A 19,951-nucleotide genomic window follows, 5' to 3' on the forward strand; every position below is an offset into this window, starting at 1 on the left:
AGTGCTTGGCAGGCGATGCCGGCTAAGGAGCAACATGTGTTCCAGGAGTAACCTGCTGAGCACGCACAGACCTCGGCAGCTGGAGCTGTCCGTGCTGCCACTTCCAGGTGGAGAAACTGCGGAGGCTGAGAAGGGACCGCGGCGTGGGGACAGAAGGCCCCTCACGGTGATCAAAGAACAACAGCTAGGATGGTCGCTTTGACACACGCGGCATGCGGTGCACACACAGGTGGCCGCGGCTTTCATCCGTGTTTATTTCCTTTCATATAAAAGTTACAGGTTTGAAATGTCTGCAGGAAGATGCCACGATCAGCCGGTTAGTCTAGTCGGGGATATATTACAATGTAATAACACTGGGAGGTGGGGGGGGGGAGGCGCTGCTCAGAATCGGGGTTTAATTCGGACCTGGCGCATGCCTGCCTTCACCCTGACCCACCCACAGGTGTGGAGGGGCCCCGCAGGGAACCGAGTGCTCCTGAGCGTGTCTTCGTCACACAGGCTGCCTCGTACACCTGACTTGGCCCCTAAGCCAGACAAACCACACAGCCAGGCTGGCAGCGCCCAGAGCCAGGGGTGGGTCTCCAGGAGGTGGAGGTGGGGAACCCTGAGCCCAATAAGTTAAAACGCACACTGCACCTGCTGTCCTCACACGGGGTCACCTGGCTTCGCCAGCCCCTGGCCCACACAGCAGCGTCAGCAGAGCCGGCCAGGCCAGGAAGGAGGTGGGAGGAAGGCTGAAATGAGAGGACTCGAAAAAGCGGGAACAAAATAAAACCCAACCCCACACACAGTACTGTTCATAAACAGCGACTCTACACACACACTCCTTAAATAATAAAGTGACGCGTTCCGCCCAAGGATCGCTGCCGAGGGGTCGTGGCTGACATTTCAGACTCCTCCCCTCTGGACAGATGGCTGCTTGATAAAAACCGTTCAGAAACCCACAAAGGACTCGGAGTGACAGGGCCGTTTCTTTAAATAGTTAACAAGAGATTGCTTCCACTCTTTTCATTCTGCTGAAACTGGGCTAAGCCTGCTTTTTGCCGGCCTGAGTCCCAAACCCGGGAGCGGCGGGCACTCAGTGATGTGAAACCAATCAGAAGGGGGGCGGTGCCCGCACACCTAGGCCTGGCTGGCACGGAGTCTGGTGGGTGCCTCTGTGAGCCCCCACTGGCCTCGCCTCGGATTGTCAGCCTCAGTAGTGAGAGTGGCTTAGGGGGAAGTGCAGGGTGAAAGCACCTTCCCCTGAAGATGCCAGGCCTCGCGGGCGGGGCTTCACAGCTGGGACCCTGTCCTCCCACGGGAGAGCCGGCCACGTGGCAGAAAGGGCTGAAGAGCAGCCCATCTGGCCCCAGCAGGCTGGGGACAAGGCGGGAGGGGAGCCCGCAGGAGCTGGAGTTTAAGGCACACGGCAAGCGACAGAGGTGGGGCCGCTGGCCCGCCCTCCGCTCACTGAAGGGACTCGCCAAGAGCGCTGGCCCCACTTAGCTGGAGTCTTCCTTGGGGGGTCACGGCCTGCCTGCCCCGCTCCTGGGTGCCCGGGTTGGGGGGTGAGGGCAGGGGGAGATGAAGGGGTGAAACAGGACTGACACGGTGGCTGCCTGGGCCTGGCCAGGGCGGGCCGGTACCATGAGCGGAGCCCTAGCTCCGGGCTGCAGAGGGGCCCCCTGTCGTACCTTTCCGGGCCAGGTGAGCAGCGCCCCCATCCTCCGTTGAAAAAGCAGCGCGTGGGAAGTGAGAGGAGTCTGCCCGGTCTCCCTGCCCGCCCGCCTGCAGGCCTGGTCATCCACGGTCACCGGGTGGGCAGCCCCGGCCCGCGGGCCCCTGCCCCTGTGTCACGACAGCAGACTCAGATGGTACCCTGCCTCTCCGTCCCTCGGTCTGCTGACCACGTGCTCTGAGGTTCCCAGGCTTGGGGAGGGGACACAGGCAGAGTGGAAGACGGCGTGGAAGCAGAACCCCAACCAAACCCAGACCGCTGGGTCACAGCTCAGCCGCGAGAGCTGCCTGTGGCTCCGCCGCGGCCGTGGGCTCCGGATGCCCGCCCGGCACGGCAGGGGCCTGCCCGGGCTGGGGCTCCTCGGCCAGGACACGGGCCGCCGCCACCGCACAGGTCCACAGTCCCTTCAGCCTCGGAGCGGCCCTGCGCCTCTCTCGGGCATTCTCCTCGCCCGCGGCAGCCGCCCCTAGGTCTTCTCTTCTCTGTCTGTCTTCCTCCTGGTTATGTTCCTGGGTTTGATTTTCAGAGAGAGTTCCCATAGGGCCTCCTCAGCCAGGTGGTCACTGAAGTCGTTGAAGAAGTTAATGATGTCGTCATTTCTCCGGATGTCATAGTGCCTGAGGGAGGAGGGGGCGGCCATGAGGGCCACACAGCCCCGGGATCACCCACCACCCCAGCGAACTCACGGGGCAGGGGTACCCCTGCTGGTCCTCAGAGCTAGGGGCTCCCCTCTGCTCAGGCCCCAGGGAGACCCCCCCAGCCCTGAGTCAGGAGGGCCAGGCTCTGGCAGCCCCCCAGACGGGACCCCCGGGATGGCCACTCACACTTGCTGGAAGCACCGCATGCTGTCCAGGATGTTGAACTGCTGCCAGCGTTTGGAGAAGTTCACCTTCCCGTCGATATAGTCTGGGTTCCCCAGGTGGACGAAGGTGAGGTCCTGCAGGATGAGCCCCCTGGGAGATGGGCACGCCGGTGAGCACCCCGGGGGCGGCTCAGAAGGCAGCGGGTTTCCGGGCTGCCGCCCCACGAGCGTGTCCGGGTGCTGGTGCTGCTTCTGGCGGGAACACCTGACTCCCAGGCTCTGGGGCTCCGGGAAGGCGGGCTCAGGCCTGCCTGCTACGTAGGGAGCCCCGCAACCCCTGTGCTGGTCTGGCAGAGCCCCGGTCCACCGGGCACAAGTAAGAGGGACGGGAGAACAGAACCCCGAACTCAGTGGTGGTGGCGGTCAATCCCCCGGGTTATCGGTGCGGTCACGTGCTCTCACACAGAGCCCGTGAAGCCGCCTGACGAGGGGCGGGGCGGCTCTCCTCCTGGGGAAGGCGCAGCCCGCAGCTCCCACCGAGCCAGGGACGAAAGGGACGTCAGGGTGAGATGGAGGCAAGCAGGGGCTGTGAGCTCTAAGAGCTGCGTTTCTGAGGCTGGAGACCTGAGGGACGTGCCCCTGGACAGTTGGCCCCGGGTCACTGCGCAGTCTCCTGTCCCTCTCTTGGAAGTCCTCACTGTCCGCTCCCCTACTAAAGGATCTGACATGCACAAGAAACCCATTTAGCTCTGATTTTTCCTGCTGTTTCCCAAGCATACGTGCCATGGATTCTTTTTGGTGAAAATGCCTACCCTCGTCCCAGCCCACAGGGGGACCCATCAAGAGCTGCCTTGGTCAGGCACTCCCAGGGTCCATGGGGAGACTGGAGGGACCTCGGGCTGCTGTGAGGTGCGGCCAGGCCCGGGGCAGCTGAACAGAGCATGGTGCCACACGCCTGTCCACACGTGCGCCCGCACACGCTCAGGGACGGGGAGGTGGGGAGACCGAGCCCTTGTCGCTGGACCCTTGCTCGTCTCCACCATCTAACAAGGAGCACGTTTTAAGTTAAATACAAGCAGAGCATCCAGGTTGGAAACCTCTCCCTGTGGGTTTGTGTGCGGGGCAGCGAGCGAGGGGACCCTGGGGGAGGCTGTACTCACAGGTAAGGGATGCAGGGTGGCTCCACCTCCGAGAGGGCGGCCCGGTAGGCACGGAAGGAGGACGAGCTGTCGATAAGCGTGCAGTACTCAGCCAGGCCCTGTCAGGAGGACATGCCGTCCATGAGTGTGGCAACAACACCGAGTGCCAACTCAGAGCCAGGCCCCCCTGCCCCGGCCGCAGGCAGGCCAGGCCTGCTGTAGACACGGCCGCGGGACCGCTTGGGCTGCTGCTTGGCTGTGCTCAGCGCCGCAGGCCGGGCCGTGCTGCTGCCCCCCGACACGCAAGGCAGAGCCCAGCGGGGAGGGCGGTGACCCCGCTGCTCTGCACACTGGGTGGGCTGTGCCCTGTCACCTGTCTCTCACCTTGATGTGTCACCTCCTCCAGGAAGCCTTCCCTGCCTTCTCAGGCCCTCTCATGTGTTCCTGGAGCAGCTGGGGGGATGTCCCACTTCTCTAGACACCACTGTCTCATAACTGTCCCTTTATATTGCTGGGAGACGACTCCCAGGGAGCCCGGCTAACACCCAGCCCCGTGGGCCTTGCCTCACTTCCCCAGAAGCAGCTCCACGCCAGGGTGAAGGTGCCCCAGGACTCCTGTGATGTGGCCACCCTGGCCTCTGTCCTGTGCCTTGTCCCCTCTGAGGGGACTTCCCCTGCCTTCCCAGGACGCTCCTACTCAGGTCTCAGGGTGATCAGCACCACCTCGGTGCTGATCCCAGGCTGGGCCGGACCACTCGGTCACATGTTTGCTCAGCAGCCCCTCCTTCTCCCTGAAGTGCTCCACCTGACAGCAAGTCTGGCCTGGTCACGGGACACCCGTGCCTCACGCGGCCCACCTGCAGCAGCCCCTGGGGAAGCTGGGCCTGGACACAGCACTGCCTCCCGCGCCCCAGGGCCTGAGACCAGCAGCGCCCGCCCACCTCTGAGGTCTGCTTCTGCCACTCCAGCCTGCGGATGGGGGCTGAGTCCAGCGCCGAGAGGATGGCCAGGTAGGAGTTGAAGTTGTTCAGCTTCCGTAAGTGCTGCGGGGAAGGGGGGAGGCGATCGTGAGGGTGGGCAGGGACAGGTCAGGGGTCGCCGCTGGGGAGGGGGCCCCAAGTTACCTTCATGATCTTGATGAACTTCAAGAGCAGCCGTTCCCTGTCTTGGGCCTTTTCCTGCAACATGATTATCGACCGGACCCTGCGCAGACCGAGGGGAGAAGGACGGCCGAGTGACTCATCTCCGGGCCTCTGGCTGGTCCTGGCGGCCGTGGGAGGTGGGCGCCTGCACCCGCTGGCCATGAGCCCCTGCCCACCAGGGGGCCAGTGCTGAACTCCAGGATGGGGACCTCTAACTGCACGGATGGGGGCGTTCCTGGTGAGCACTGACCCTGAGCACCAGGGTGGCTGGAAACACCCTGTGACTGGCCTCAGGATCAGCTCGGGAGGTGAGGGGGCATGTGGGTTAAGAGGCCACCTCCCAGAACCTTAGCCACAACCCGAGGCCAGGCTCGCACAAGGACCTCATGGTGGCCTTGACCCTGTGCTGCCCAGAGGAAGTGCCCCTCATCTGGCCCTGAAGGGCCCCAGCCACCCTCTTAGGCAGGACCCAGGGGTGTGTCTGTAGCCCCAGTGCCCAGCAAGGGGCAGCTGGCGGCGGCGCTCAGGGATGCGTGGACTGGAAACCACCTGGGTCTCTGTGGGGCAGCTACACCAAGCACGTGCTGAGGAGCGGAGGCTTCTGGGGGAGCGGAGGGGAGCAGGCCAAGGGGAGGCCCCGCTTTCCCCAGCACGCTGTCTTCAGAGCGCTTGAAAAGTCCCAGATGCTCCCTGGTGCTGGCGATGGACTGTGTGTGGGTCAGGACGAGCCTGCCTGGCCGCCACGCCCTGACCGTCTTCTATTGGAGCCGAGAGGCTGTGGGCACCCTGAGGCCCACTGTGGGGCCAGCGGCTCTGCTGTGGTACATCGCAGACGCTCTGTGCGGCTTCACCCTGCTCTCAGAGGTTAAGGCTAAATAAAGTACTGACAGAGCCACCACTTCGCTATTCTTCAGGCAGAGTCAATGTGCGGATCAGCTCTGGGGCCAGGGGGCCATGAGCAGGGCAGGATGACAAACTGAGACCCTCTGCCGCCATCGGCGGCAGACATTACTAATCAGTCCCAGCTGAGTCCTCCTCAGCCGGTCCCCAGGGGGCCCTTCTCAACGTGCAGAACATGCTCTGTCCTGCCCTGCCTCTGGGGCACAGTGAACGCCCACGAGGCTCCAGAAGGAGCGGGGAGGGACGAAGGGGCACCCCCTTCCCCGGCCAAGGGCGCGCTGTGCACCACGGGGCCCGCAGGAGGGTCCACGCCGAGGCCCATCTCACCAGTAGGACATGTTGTTGAAGTGCTCCGTGAACTGGGTCAGGTTCGGGCTCTTCTCCTCGTTCTGCTCTTTGGCCCAAAGCAAAACCTCAGGAATCTGAAAAAGCAGGGGAACCAGCTAGAACCTGGGCCCTCCGGCTCTGCTGGGAGCAGCAGCTCCTCTCACTCAGGGCCAAGCAGCGGCGCTCACCCGGGCCAGGGATGGGCCCCCCAGCCCCACGCATGGCCGTACCTCTATTTTATAAAAGAGCTCGGCATCTAGCAGAGTCAGCTGCTCGGCTATTTCATGGCTGTGGAAGTCATGCAAGGTCCCGGGCCTGGAAGACAGAGGCGCTAGATGAGCGGTCGGTGGACGGTACGGTGGGGGCCCCCTTGCAGGCCTCAGAGCTGAGGGAACATGACCTGCTTCACAGCCACACAAAGACCGAGGTGCCAATGAGGAGGTGATACACCAACAGACTCCCACGGCTGTGGGAGAGGGGCGGGTAGCAGACTGGAACCTGTACACAGATTCTCAGAACGGTCGGGGTGGCATGGGGGCATTTGAGAATTACTGGTAACAGTTGCTATATTAGCACCAGAAAGAACTTGGCGCTGATCACAGCCTGAAAGGCACTCCTGCCCCGTGTCCTGGGATGCCCACACATGCCCTGCCACCCCACTTCCTGTTAAAATGGGATGGCCCACCCATCACCACCCTGGAAGACAGGCCTAGCCTGGGGCACCCCCGTGGCCGGCCGAGGCATCCCGTCGCAGGCCCGCTCAGAACCAGCCGTGGGGCCATGGGGCTGGGGAGGGGGTGCGCTGAGTGAAATGGGAGCGGCAGCTGCTGGCACCTCTCTGCAGAGGGGGCCAGGAGCAGCTGGGCGCACGGCGGGGGCTCACCTGGCTGCCACGCCCCGGGCCGCCAGGGGCTGGTCGGAGTTGGCACACCGGAGCAGCTTCTTCTGATCGACCTTGTCCAGAATGTTCTTGCGGAGCACGCGTGCCAGACTGAGTTCCCCGCTGCGCACCAGGCGGAAGACCAGCTCCATCAGCAGCTTCAGGATCTCTTCTGTCAGCTCCACCAGGCTAGAGGCCCAAGAGCCATGCAGGGCGGCGCAGGAGGCAAGCAGAAGGGCTGCTGGCACCAGTCCTGAAACCCCCAAGACCCTGAGGGCCACGGGACACCCTGCAGCAGAGCTGGAAAACCGCTGGTGGGAAGGGAGCGGCAGAGCCCCCATGGTGGCAGGTAACTGCCGTCCTCTCGGGGGATGCTCAGAGGCACGGGACGAGTACCAGGGGCCATGCTGGGCCTGGGCTTGGAGACAAATCCTGCCCCAGAGGAGCTCCGGGCCCCATGGGGTGAAGGATCAGGAAGTCGTCCGGGCCCTGCAGACCAGACCCCCCAGGACCCCTCTGCACTTCCTCCACACACAGTGAGTCCCAGCCCCACCCTGTGGTCACTGAGGCCACCTCCGAGGGCAGGGACGGGGGCGGGGGGGCTCTGGATGCAGGAAAGGGACCTTGTGCTGTGTGTGTGTTAAGTGAAGGGAAATGGCCAAGTGCCATGCAGCGGAGCAGGGACAGCTGCGGAGGGCAGTAGATCCCCCCAGACGCTGGTGGCCGAGGGCACGGCCCCCATGAGGAAGTCAGGGCCGACTGGGTCTGAGGGGCCAGGTCATCCTCCCGGGGCTCCTGCTGAAGCTGGCAGGAGTGAACCATCCAGGACCCCGGGCAGGGCGGTGGGCAGGTGACCCAGGAGATGCAGGTGGAAATGTGACGGGAGGCTCAGGTCTCTGAGGCTCAGGTCTCTGGGGAAGCCTGCACCCCAACACCCACAGCCTGCCCTCCTGTGGGCGGAAGGACTCACCAGAGCTCGTCTACCACCCGCACCAGCACGAAAAACGTGTTCTTGCTCACACGCTTCTTGAACGTGTCGGCGAAAGGAGAGAACTTCTCATACGTGGAACCCGAGTTAAAGAAACAGCTATCCTCGAGGGCAGGGGTAGGGATGTGGGGGGAGGGCTGCCCTCCTCCGGACCCCTTCCGGAACAAACTCTGGGAACATGGGGAGGGCGGAGGCCTGTGCGGGGTGGGGTCAGCCCGCACCTGTCTGACCCTGAGGAGCGCTCTCGACCACCAGCCTCTCCTGCCTGCATGCCTGGGTGGACCCGAGGTCCCCGAGACACTGACCCACGGCTGCCTCCCGGGCTCAGGCAGAGGGAAGCAGCTCTGTGGGGGCGGTGCACAGCCCGGCGGGGCAGGTCGCCCTCCACCCTCGTCATCCATCCCCAGGTTTTCCCTAGCTCTGGAGACCCACCGCCCTGGGGCATCATGGCTTCTGGCTGCCCTCCTGAGTTCGCCGTCTCCGGACCCTTCTCGGCTCCCTCCCACCTGCTCTCTAGAAATACACTCAGGAGGGAGTAACATCCAGGGCCCGTGCCGGGGCCTGCTGCAGTGAGGGCTTGCCAGCCAGCTGTGCTAGGGGCTTGGTGCTGTGACTTGTCCGCTGAGACGCCTGAAGCGGCCATGCAGGGTAGGTGCTGAGAAGCTGGGTCTGGGAGGCCTGGGTGTGGGCGCGTTCCCTCCACACTGCCGCATGGGTCTCACGACCCTCTCTGAATCTCACTTTCCGTAATTACACATGGTATGGAACAGTATCAGGACACCGCCTTACAGACAGTGACATTAAGTACATAAAACGGTATCAGAGCCGAGTGAGGTCACCCGTGCATCGCTCTGCTCCGTAAGCGACACCAGGAGGTTCTCAGCAAGTGTGAGTCACTGTCACTCACTGAGCCAGGGCTGTGGCCACAGCAGGTGAGGCTGGAGGGCATGAAGTCTGTGCGTGGGCCGTCCTGTTCTGAGGGACCGGGCCCCGAGGCAGATCAGGGGAGAGAGGAGGGCCAGAGACAGGGGAGGCAGAGGCCAGGTGGGGGGCGTCTGGGCACTGGGGAGGGAGGGGAGAGCTGAAGGACTCAGGACTGCCCGCCCTGGGCTGGGCTGTCCAGCAGGTGGCAGCCACGGGCTGTGACGCAGGACGAGGCCAGGAGGGGACCCACTCCTGGGACAGGAGCTGAAGGTCAGCCTCAGCAGGAGGGGCAAGACTGCATTGAGAAAGAGGCAACCGAGCGGGTCCCTGCCAGCCTTAGGTCTTTCTTGGCCACTGCCGGTAGGCGTCGTATCTAAAGGGCGAGCCTGTGAGGCGGGTGCTAACTGCGGCGTGGACGCTGAGCTTCTGTCCACTGCTGGGCCTGCTGGCAGGTGGCAGGGCCAGGCCTGCCTGGGGTTGTTCACTGATGCCCTCACGTCCCACGCACCCTGCACCTGTCACCCCCGGCACCCGGGGCTCAGCTCCCAGAGGCCGCACGGGCCAGTGACCTGGGTCCCCCGGGGCCCACACGCTCCCTCTTAGGGTGCATTGTGCTCAGTCGTGTCTGACTCCGCAACCCCATGGACTGTAGCCTGCCAGGGTCCTCTGTCCATGGGATTCTCCAGGCAAGAACACTGGAGTGGGTTGCCATCCCCTTCTCCAGGGGAGCTCCCAGACCCAGGGGTGGAGCCCCCATCTCCTGCACTGCAGGTGGGCTCTTTACTGCTGGCTCCACCTGGGAGGCCCTCAGGGTGTATCAGGTCCTTCTGTCTCAGAATCGCCCAGTGATCACAACAGCCACCAGGCAGCACCCTCTGTTCAGGCACATCACGCAACGTCACTCGGCCCCCTCAAGACAGGGATGAGGCGCAGAGGAGCCTGGCCGGAGGCCCCAAGCCGGGACATGCAGAGCTGGCCTGAGCACTGCCCCCCAGCCCGCAGAGGGCTCTGTGAAGGAGGGAGGGGCGGGCAAGGATATCTGTACTGCAGCTTCTTGATGAGCTCCTCGGGCGTGATGAAGGTCCTGTAGGTGGTCAGGAAGGCCTCGCAGTACAACACCAGATCTGGAGGGAGGGACAAGGAATGGATCAGCCCACCCACTGCTGGTGCGGGCACCGGCGGGCAGCGCGCCTGCGGCAGGACGTGCTCCCTGCTCTGACCAGACACTGAGGGCCTCTTGTTTGCCCAAAGACTTGCTGATTCGGGTCTTAACCACCACGGGCAGAGAGAACACAATTCAGAGCCGTCAGCAGGGCTCTGCAGCTAAGTGACAGGTAACACTGGGGGCGGCAGCGCCCAGGAGCAACCGCCGTGGGAGTCTCCACACAGTGAGGCTGAGGAAAAGGCCTGGGGCTCCTCCTGGCACTCCGCTGGACACTCCCGGCTGCAGGCTCTGGTGCTGGGGGGGCGGGGGGGGGGCGGGGGGAGGAGCCTGGCCCGGTGGCCGGGTGGGACTCAGGCTGCCACTCCCACCCAACACCTCTCCTTCCCTTTGTAGGGGCTGGTTCTCGCAGAGGATTCCCAACCTTTCCAGATTCACAACAGCCAGTTTATTTAAGCTGTGACACACCCTCCTAACCAGGCAGTCTCCAATACTGAGGGAAAAATCAGGGAGTTTTAAATGCAGGTCCCTCCTGGAGACCAAGGACCTGGTCAAGCTGGTGAACTTCAGGTTAGCCTGTGCTGGAGCTAACATTTGAGTCTGGATTTGGCTCCCAAGACTGTGGTCCTCCCCATGAGGCTATGGCCTTCCCTGTGAGGCTGACCTGCGGTCCTTCCCGTGAGGCTGAGCATGCACTTGCTGGACACAGACCACCGTCCGCTGTCTTCTCTCATCCCACCCCTGACTCACTGGGGGGAGGCCTCAAGGACCCCTTCTCCAGCTGAGCAGCCCCACCTGGTTGAGCCCTGGCTCCTGTCCCCTGCCCTCCCTGATCATCCCCAGGACAATGAGGGGAGAAGCCTCCCCCGCACCCCCGTGTCTGAGCTGGCTGAGGTGGGGGGGCCTGGCCAGCGGAGCGGTGACCTGAGGAGGGCTCAGGGCGGGGGCACTGGGCTCCGGCTCCCTCCTGGACTCAAGCACCACCCCCCCTCCTCCAACACCACCCCACTGCTGTCGAGACTGGGCTTCTGTTCAAAGAGCAATGAGGAAGCAGAGATGGGTCCAGCACCAGCCAAGGCCTGCTTCCGGAAGAAGGGGTCTGGGGCTGCAACCTGAGCCCGGGGCCTCCAGCCAGTGGGTGGTCTCTGGGTTGCAGGCGGCCCCTGCCCAAGGAGTTTGCTATGGCCCAGGGCCTTTAACTCAGCATCCATCCTGGGGACAAATGACTGGAGCCTCAAAACCCCTCCATGGAGAAAAGCGAGTGGAAGCCCCCGGGGGCAGCAGGGCCGCCTTCCCAGGCAGTCGGCACCAGCTGGAAGGTCTCGGGCCGCTCTGCCCGCTGGGCTCCCTCTGGCCTGGGCCGCAGCCCACGGCACCCGGCAGGTCAGCGGCTCCCTGCTCACCGCTGAGGACAGGAGCTGCCCCCATTCAGCCTCTCACTCCCAGACACAGACAGGGTGAGGGCGGAGCTCCTGCCAGTGCAGCAGGCGCGGGGGAGGGGGCACTGCAGGGGGCAGAGCAGGGGCTGTCCCGGGGTTGCAAACAGAGACTCCTCGAGCACTTCCTATGTGCCAGGCGTGTTTCATCTCAGCTCACGCAACCTTCACACCCACAGGGCACCTAACCCCTTCACAAAGCTGAGTCTGCTGAGGCTGGGTAGAGGTTAGCGGCCGCCCAGCCAGGGTTAAACCCAGGGTCTCCAGGACCGTGCTGTGCTCGGGTCAGAAGAAGCCTGGAGGGCAACAGCGTGGCTGCGGAGAGTCTGGGAGCTATTTCTTCTTTTTCTCTATTTTTCAAATTTTCAGCAATGCAAACAATTACTCTGGTACTGATTTCCTAATTTAAAATTTTCCATCTGGGCGACATATTTGGGGAAGCCTGCTGTCAAGATGCAAGGACCAGGTCAAGTACAAACATGAAATTGGGGTATTAGGGTTTCAAGACTGAGGTGTTTCAATTCCTCCATTCCTTACTTTAACACTGCTGTTCCATCATCTTTCTGACAATTTAAAAAATGTAAAAAGAAAAAAAAGTGTAAAGAGGAAATGGACGTGGCGGGAGGCGGGCCCAGCTGTGGGCATGTGTGTGGCCCCTCCTGCCTGACCAAGGTCATGGGCGCTGGCCTCACAGGCCCCCCCCCCCCACAACACCACCTGGAAAGACCGCGCCTTCGCCAGCAGACAGACAGGCCCTCCTTCTCCGCCCTCCCGAAGGACCGGGCCAGGAACGGGGTGTCTCCGTGCTGAGGGCGGGGAGCCCCACTCGGTGTCAGTACCGCTGCTGTGGGACTGGACAGAGTGTCTGCCCACGAAGCTCCCAGAGGAAGAGAGATGCAGCCCAGTGCAGCCGTCAGGAAACATCAGGAAAAGTAGAATAAACGCTCCCTGTACATCAACACGACTTCACTGCCGCGTCAGGCTGTTAACTCGGACACTGTCCTTGCAGTGCCCGCAGGTGCTGAGCTCTGCCCCGGAAACTTGCCCCCCAACGAGGCTGGGGCCCCACTACCTGCACACAGTGGACCCACTCAGAGAGGCAGCCGGGGTGTCCAGGTGCTGGCTTTGAGTGCGGGCCACCCGTCCCCCAGCGGCGCCCCCTACAGTGAGCCAGCAGCACCGGGACGGCAGCTCCGACCCGCTCAGTGCTGGAGTGGAGGGCACCAGGGCCAAGCGTGTCCGGGCAGGATGGGGGGCTCCCCCCTGCCCCCACCGTCGGCGAGCTCTGCGCAGGGGCAGCCGTACCTTTCCTGTCCGTCTCTGTGGCGTGGACGAGGAGGATGTCGCCCGACCCTCCACGGACGTCTGGCCCGTCGTCGCCCTGTGGGAGCACAGCAGAGGAAGGTATGGGGCCGAGCACAGCCCTGAGAGTCGGTTTAGGGGCGAGCCGACAGGCCCCCCAGGTCCTCGTGCACCCCCACGCTCCGGGGGCGGCCCAGCCCGGCTGCAGAGGCTGGGGTGCCCCACAGACTGCAGTGGGCGCCGAGGACACTGCTGGGTCAGGGGCCTGGCCCCGATGGTTCCCCAGCCCACCGGTCAGAGAGGGGAACGGGGGACGGGGAGCCCACGGGGAGGCAGGCAGGACTGGAGGCGGCGGGACGAGGCTGCAGACGGCAGGCTGCTTCAACTGCAGCGAGCTGCCGAACCCACACCTGCTCTCAGGGGGAGGGACACTGCTCATGACACACATTCTTCCCGGGAGCCCTTAGAGGAGTGAGATATGTCACAAAGATGCTCAGTTATAACCAGTGTGGCTTATACTGACCACAGCCTGTCTATTCAGGGAAAAGTCTTGTTTTCCTAGGAGCTAATGGAGGCGTTCACCCATAAACCTGGCCTGGAGCCAAGAAAGAGCTGTCACAGGACCAGGAGGCCCAGGCTGCTCTCTGTAATCCTGGAGGAGTCCGCCCCACGCCAGCCTCCGCGTGTCTCCAGCGCTCGCTCTCAAAGACGCGCCTGCCTCTCTAGGGCAGGCTTTAACCCTGGAACCCAGGGTCCTGGGAGCGTCCTGGATTTCCAGCTAAGGCAGGGCCCAGGACCTGCTTTTTCTGAAGAAATTTCTGGCAAGAGTCACATCATTCTCTCTGCAGAGGAGCCAGCCCCCGCCTTTTGGTTCCTCTGGGCCATGACCGGGCCACGTCTGTGTGTGTAGAACATGGCTACCTCCTTGGGCAGTGGTCAAGGCCATCACTGGGAGCCATTCCCCCGAGTCCCCAGGGCTGCTGGGCAGCAGGCAGTGGAAAGCCGTCTCAGCTCAGCTCCTCGGGCAGTGACGGGTTCGGGCACCGTGTTCACCAGTGAGGCGCTTCTGATAAGACACGGGCTGGAGGCAGCCGTGTGGCCGGGCCTGAAATCCCTTAATTGGCTTGTGCCTCCCACGCAGAGACACATGGATGGTTCTGTCACTAAGAACATAAAAACACCCTGCCCTAAGGAGGCCCAGCACACAGGGCTCCAGGCCGAGCACCCACATGGGCTTCGTGCTCACAACAGCCTCTAGAGTCCCGTCATCCGGGGCTTACGGAGGACAGGCCACTTGCCCAAGCTCACTCTCCAAGTGTGGAAGAAGGGGATAGCACACTTCCTCTGGGCAGTCGCCCGTGTGCCCAGCGTCCTGGAGCACCTGCAGTGGCCCAGGCACGGGGCCAGGACAAGAGGGTGTAGAGCCCACAGCCCAGGGCCACCGGGGTCAGCACTTGGCTGTGGCCTTTCTGTGCGGGTCACTTCCAGGTTCCCTTCTCGACGCCCCCTCACCCTCTCTCTGGGCCAGATGCTGCACGTACGGCCTGTGAGGAACCTACCTCTTGCTTGAGGGTCAGCCTCGCCATGATTTCATTGTGGTCGATGAGGGACAGCTCGTCCACCTCCTCTTCGGACTGAGCCTCTGGAGCGTCTGGCGACTTCAGGGCCCTGGAAAGAGGTGTGATTTGTGTTGGTCAACAGGGCTGGGGCTCCACGTGCCTGGGGCCAAGGCAGCGTGGCCCTGTGTGTGGGGTGTGGGTGGGACCATTGCTCCCCGAGCAAGTCCCCCCTGGATCGCAGCTCCACGGAAGACCAGACCCACTCCGACCCCTCCACAGGAGGCCGGGGGTGGGCAGACGCCGGGACGCAGACTTGGTTTCTAACTCTGCTGCTGATAAGCTGTGTGACCTCAGGATAGTCCCTGCTCTCTGGGTGCTCCATCGGTTAAGTAGAAGGGATTAAGCATGCAGATCAAGAAGGTTCCACTGAGAGGTCTGAAGAAGTAACGGTCTCACTGGTCTGCGTCAAGGCCCACCGCACGGACGGCCAGTACTCCAGGAGAGGACAGCCCAGGGCCGGCAGGATGGGGCACAGGCCAGCATGCATGTCAACTCTACTCCACGTCTTCGCCTGGGGCCACCTCTCCGGAGGACTGAAGGGGAGCAGGAACCAGGCCCTCGTCCTTGGGGTGCTGGTGGGGACAAGGGCCAGGAAGGCCCGAGGGTAGGACGGCAAGCTGAGGCTGAAGTGCTGAGCAGGAGTCTGGGGAGGAGGAGAGAAGCCCCAGAGAAGCACATGGGGAGTTGGGGCGGGGAACACAGCAGGCAGATGGCCGTGGGGTCTGTAGGCACCGTGCTTTCCCCTAGCATTTTCTCTGGTATTCCCGTCATTCTCATGAAGGACCCCATGAGCCACTGACTGGCCTTGTGGTCAGAGGCCTCATTTTTAATACTCAATATCTAAGACATAAAATCTGACCACCTGGAGGGCCAAGCGAAACCACGCACAGTCCTTTGGCCTTCATGGAAAGAGGACAGCGTCGCAGGGACGGGTTCCAGCCCATCAACATGTTCATCCCTCTGCTTCTCGTACAAGAGCCGCCTGAACTCTGAAAAATGGCATCCCACCCCACCCTCCACTCAGCAGTGAAGCTGCCGAGCTGCTGCTGTTTGGCAAGACACCTCTGCCGCTGGGTGTTAGACTAGGACACCCATCATCCCGCAACACTCGGGGAGACCTGAGCCGCCGCGTCACACAGACGGACCCCGAGGGCACGACTCTGAGGAGCGGCCAGAGCAGGCCGGGTGGGCAGCCCTCGTCAACGGGCCCCTGGGGAAAGCTTTCCATTTTTTTTTCTCGTCTATTGCTATTTTCACTGCACCTTTAACTATTTATGCTTAGGCTTGACAAAAAACAACGGGTATTGCTGAGCTCTGCACCCAGGACTCCAGAAGCAGCCAAACCTTAGCCAAAAGAGGGAGGAAAAACTTGAATGTGCGGAACATCTCACAAAGAAGGGGACGTCAGCATGAAGTCGCAGGTGGCAAAGCTGATTGGCGGGTCCTGCAATTACCCTTTCTACGTGCAAGTTGGAGACTTACTACTTATTTCTACACCTGGTCATGTTTGACACAGGCTAACACTGAGAATGTTACCAAAGATTACAGAGATATATGGCTAAATGCAAACACGAATCCTGATTGACCTGGTTCCAAAAAAATTAGTCTTATGAGATATATGCTGTCTAGGTTTCTCACAGCTTTTCTTCCAAGGAGCAAGTGTCTTTTTAAGTTCGTGGCTGTGGTCATTGTCTGCAGTGATTTTGGAGCCTGGGAAGATAAAATCTGCCACAGATTCTGCTTTTCCGCCTTCTATTTGCCATGAGGTGATGGGACCGGATGCCACAATCTTAGTTTTAATGTTGAGTTTCAAGCCAGCATTTTCACTCTCCTCTTCCACCCTCATCAGGAGGATCTTTGCTTCCTCTTCACTTTCTGTCATTTGCACATCAGAAGGAATTTACTGTTACTCTTCTTGGGTGTGACAGCCATACTGTAATCAGGTTGGCACTTTTGCAGCATGCTGAAATATTTAGGGACTGAGGGTCATGTTCGTAACAGTTTCGAATACACGTGATATACAACATACACACTGCCCCTAGAAACTCACCATAAGCATCTGGGGCGGGAATCTTATACTCCTTCATTACACTTGAACTCGTAAGAGGCGCAGGGGAGGTTGGCTTAGGGTTTGAAGAAGAAAGCACTGTTACGCATAGTTTCTAAGGTGAACAGTACGTGTGCAGATACTCAAGAAGCAGTGGCTGTCTGTGGGCTGGCATGAAGGTCTTTGAGGGGTGGGATTATTACATTACATTACATTATTACATTACATTATAACATTATTACATTACATCAGCAGGCATGGAAACAACACTGATTTCATCGCACATCAATATCACCATCAGAGCTCGCGGGTGACCGGGTAAATTTTCCATGGGCAGCACTACTTTGAAAGGCATCTTCTCTTCTGAGCAGCAGGTCTCAACAGTGGGCTTAACGCATTCAGCAAACTATGCTGTGAACAGATGTTCTGTCACCCAGGCTTTGCTGTTCCACGTACAGAGTGCAGGCAGGGTAGAGTTCACATCACTCACAAGGGCCCTAGGATTTTCAGATGGTGAATGAGCACTGGCTTTAGTAACAAGTCACCAGCTGCGTTAGCCCCTAACAAGAGAGTCAGCCTGTCCTTTGAAGCTTTGAAGCCAGGCACTGACTTCTCCTCTCTAGCTATGAAAGGCCTGGATGGCATCTTCTTCCAGGGGAGGCTGTTTCCTCTACACTGAGCATCTGCTGTCTAGTGTAGCCTCCCCCATGAATGACCTGAGCTGGGTCTTCTCGATGACTTCCTGCAGCTCCTACATCAGCATTTGCTGCTTCACCTGCACTTGTCCGTTATGAGATGGCTTCTCTCCCGAACCCTCATGAGCCAATCCTGCTACGTTCAGAATTTTCTTCTGCAGCCTCCTCACCCTGCTCAGCCTTCACAGAATTGAAGAGATTAGGGTCTTGCTCTGGATGAGGCTTTGGCTTAAGGGCATGTTGGGCTGGTCTGATCTATCCAGACCACCCAGACTTTCTCCGTACCAGCAGGAAGGCTGTTTCTCTTTCTTACCATTCATGTGATCTCTGGAGCAGCACTTTTAATTTCCTTCAAGGACTTTCTTTGCTTTCACAACATGCCTAACTGTTTGGTTGGTGCAAGAGGCCTAGCTCTAGGCCTGTCTTGGCTTTCAAAATGCCTTCCTCGCTGAGCCCCATCATTTCTAGCTTTTGATTTGAAGTGAGACAGGAGTGATTCTTCCTTTCACTTGAACACTTAGGGGCCAATGTGGGGTTATTAACTAACCTAACTTCGATACTGTGTGTCTGGGAACAGGGAGGCCTGAGAGGTAGGGAGACGGGGGGACAGCTATTCAGATTGTGTGGAGCAGTCCGAACGCACACCATGTTTATTGATTCAGTCTGCCATCTTCTACGGGCATAGTCTGTGATGCCCCAAAGCAATTACCATAGTAACCTCAAAGATCACAGACTGTCATAATGAATACAGTAATAGTGAAGAAGTTTGAAATCCTGGGAGAATTACCAAACTGTGATGCAGGAACCACAAAGCAAGCAGATGCTGTTGGAAAAATGGTGCCCACAGACTGGCTTGATGCAGGGCTGCTATAAACTTTCTCTTTGTAAAAAGCACAGCATCTGTGCAGCCCAAGTGTGAACACAAAGCCACCCAGGCCCTGCGGGTGGGGGTGGTGGTCACCAGAGGGCAGATGCGCTGTTCTCAGGGTGCCCGCCCCATGAGGGACTTTTCCTACCTGTCCCCGCTGTCCCTGCCCTCCTTCCCGGGCACACAGCCGGCCGACGTGGTGTCTCTGGAGTGTCCGTCCTTCGCCGCAGGTGACTCCTGGAAAGAGAAGGCAGAGCTGGGTGTGTGACAGCTGCCCCTGCTGGGCCGCTCTCCGCAGAGCACCTGCCTGCATGCGGCTTCGGGGTGCGAGTTCCCAGGGAGCAGCCTGAGATGCAAACACGTCCACTATGACCGGCACACAGGAAGCATGGCCTCTTCTGACTAGCATCCTGCCTTCAAGGAGAGTGAAGGCACCGCTGCTCACGCCTCCTTCAGCTGCCAGCCTAGACGGAGCCATGCCATCACCTCCCGGCAGAAAGGGCCGCCCCGGGGGCTGCCTACCACGCAGCCAACTCAGCCAGTGCATGCCCTTCCTCTGTGGCCCTGACCAACACCCTACCTGCTGGTGGGCATCCCCGTGCCCGGACACAAGAGAAAGAGAGGCTGCGGGGAGGGACGGGGTCTGCCCGAGCCCAGCGCTGAAGGCTGCGGCCCTGCCGCTGAGCCCGGGGGTGTGCAGCACACCTCTGCTGACCTAGTCACAGATGCCCTCTGCACCGCAGTGCTCGCCTAACCCCGTCACACTTCCCAAGGACCTCGCTGCTCGGGCGCACAAGGCAGCCCCTCCCTCCTCCAGCACCCTGGCTCCTTCCCAGGAACCCGGCCCACCCCTCTCAGTGACCACACGGCCCTGGCACCCCTGGTCTGCTGCCTGGGCCGCGACAGAGAAGGGGGGGCCCGGGGGGGACACAAAGATGCAGAAACGTCCTCATGGAGGGTTACAGGGGGAGGGGTCCCTGGAAGGTCAGCCTGGGATGGGCTCCGTGTACAGAGGCTGGCCTGGAAGATGCAGGGGACACCCGGGGAAAAACAGCTCCCAGAGACCAGGCTGGATCCCACTGGAGTGGGAACTCCACTGCATTCTACAACTTGCTAATTTCTAAAGTGGGGCCTGCTCGTGTGGATATCTGAGGTGCTACGGGAGTCATCACAATGAGAGTGACCATGCTTTCAATGGCTGGGCCCTTTGAGCTGACCCCAGAGGAGGACGGAGTACCCTCAGGGTGCCCCCTCTAGGGACTGGACCTGGCTCAGGGTGGGGAGTTATTCTGGAAAGTTCTGCACTTGCTCATGTTTTGCTGCAGCAAAACTTGGACAGCTGACTGCTCAGCAGAGCCACGGCCCCTCGACTGCTCGGCACTGGGATGGCAGAAGACCAGGGCGACCACGACGGTGTGAAACCTGGGGGGTCCCCAGCTGCCCTGGGAGCAGGGGCGCAGACGGGGAGCATGCTGGGGGAGGGGTGTTGGTTTGGAAAGCTCGGTGCGAGAGAGAGGAATCCCTGCCTGAGGACGGACAGGAGACAGGCCTCAACACCGGATGATGAGGCGGAAAGAAATCCCTGAAAGTAGCTAGCCCGGACTGAGCCGGCTGCTCTGTGATTTTTAGCAGGCCTGCCGGCCAGGCTGCAGGGGACCCACACGTGGAAGCGAAAGCAAAGAAAGCTCCGCCAGAAGCTCTGTCTTCTCCCTGCGGAGCCAAGTCGGCCCTGGGCCGGGCATGAGCGGGAGCCCCAGGCCGACGGGAGCAGGGCTGAGCCGCAGGCCTGGCCGCATGCACGAGGCAGCCCGAGGTTACTTACTCCTCGAGGGCGGGCCAGCTCCTCGACGCTCTGGCCAGAGCAATACAGACTGACGTAGTCCCCCTCACAGGCGTGCTTGCTCTGGAGGAGACAGGATGAGAGATACCCACCTGTGATGGCCCCGCCAGGCTGGCCCTGACTGGGACGCTCTTTCTCAAGGAGGGGAGGATGGTCCCTG

General features: G+C 61.1%; 1 protein-coding gene and 1 long non-coding RNA gene across 6 annotated transcripts in view; both read right to left on the reverse strand.

The window, feature by feature from the left end:
* Window positions 1-237: 237 nt before the first annotated feature.
* RAPGEF1 (Rap guanine nucleotide exchange factor 1) overlaps window positions 238-19,951 on the reverse strand; it is a 133,724-nt gene continuing 114,010 nt past the window's right edge. For 3 of the 5 annotated variants that reach the window (XM_070454844.1, XM_070454847.1, XM_070454840.1), the window contains 13 exons: window positions 18,100-18,188; window positions 14,282-14,390; window positions 12,726-12,801; window positions 9,862-9,946; window positions 7,881-7,973; window positions 6,914-7,099; window positions 6,261-6,345; window positions 6,031-6,125; window positions 4,786-4,864; window positions 4,603-4,704; window positions 3,683-3,780; window positions 2,545-2,673; window positions 238-2,337 (listed from right to left, as the gene is read on the reverse strand). In XM_070454844.1, the coding sequence (XP_070310945.1) occupies window positions 2,187-2,337; window positions 2,545-2,673; window positions 3,683-3,780; window positions 4,603-4,704; window positions 4,786-4,864; window positions 6,031-6,125; window positions 6,261-6,345; window positions 6,914-7,099; window positions 7,881-7,973; window positions 9,862-9,946; window positions 12,726-12,801; window positions 14,282-14,390; window positions 18,100-18,188 (1,377 nt within the window). In that variant the 3' untranslated portion in view covers window positions 238-2,186. Of the gene's footprint in view, window positions 2,338-2,544; window positions 2,674-3,682; window positions 3,781-4,602; window positions 4,705-4,785; window positions 4,865-6,030; window positions 6,126-6,260; window positions 6,346-6,913; window positions 7,100-7,880; window positions 7,974-9,861; window positions 9,947-12,725; window positions 12,802-14,281; window positions 14,391-18,099; window positions 18,189-19,773; window positions 19,855-19,951 lie in introns of all 5 variants that reach the window. The other 2 variants (XM_070454838.1, XM_070454831.1) reach the window with 1 other exon arrangement.
* On the reverse strand, window positions 15,592-18,091 carry LOC139030891 (uncharacterized). The gene is made up of 2 exons (XR_011483337.1): window positions 16,392-18,091; window positions 15,592-16,304 (listed from the first exon to the last, which is right to left on the reverse strand). It is a non-coding gene; the product is annotated as an uncharacterized lncRNA (long non-coding RNA).

Source organism: Odocoileus virginianus, chromosome 2 (genome assembly GCF_023699985.2).
Source record: "Odocoileus virginianus isolate 20LAN1187 ecotype Illinois chromosome 2, Ovbor_1.2, whole genome shotgun sequence".
Lineage (NCBI taxonomy): Eukaryota > Metazoa > Chordata > Mammalia > Artiodactyla > Cervidae > Odocoileus > Odocoileus virginianus.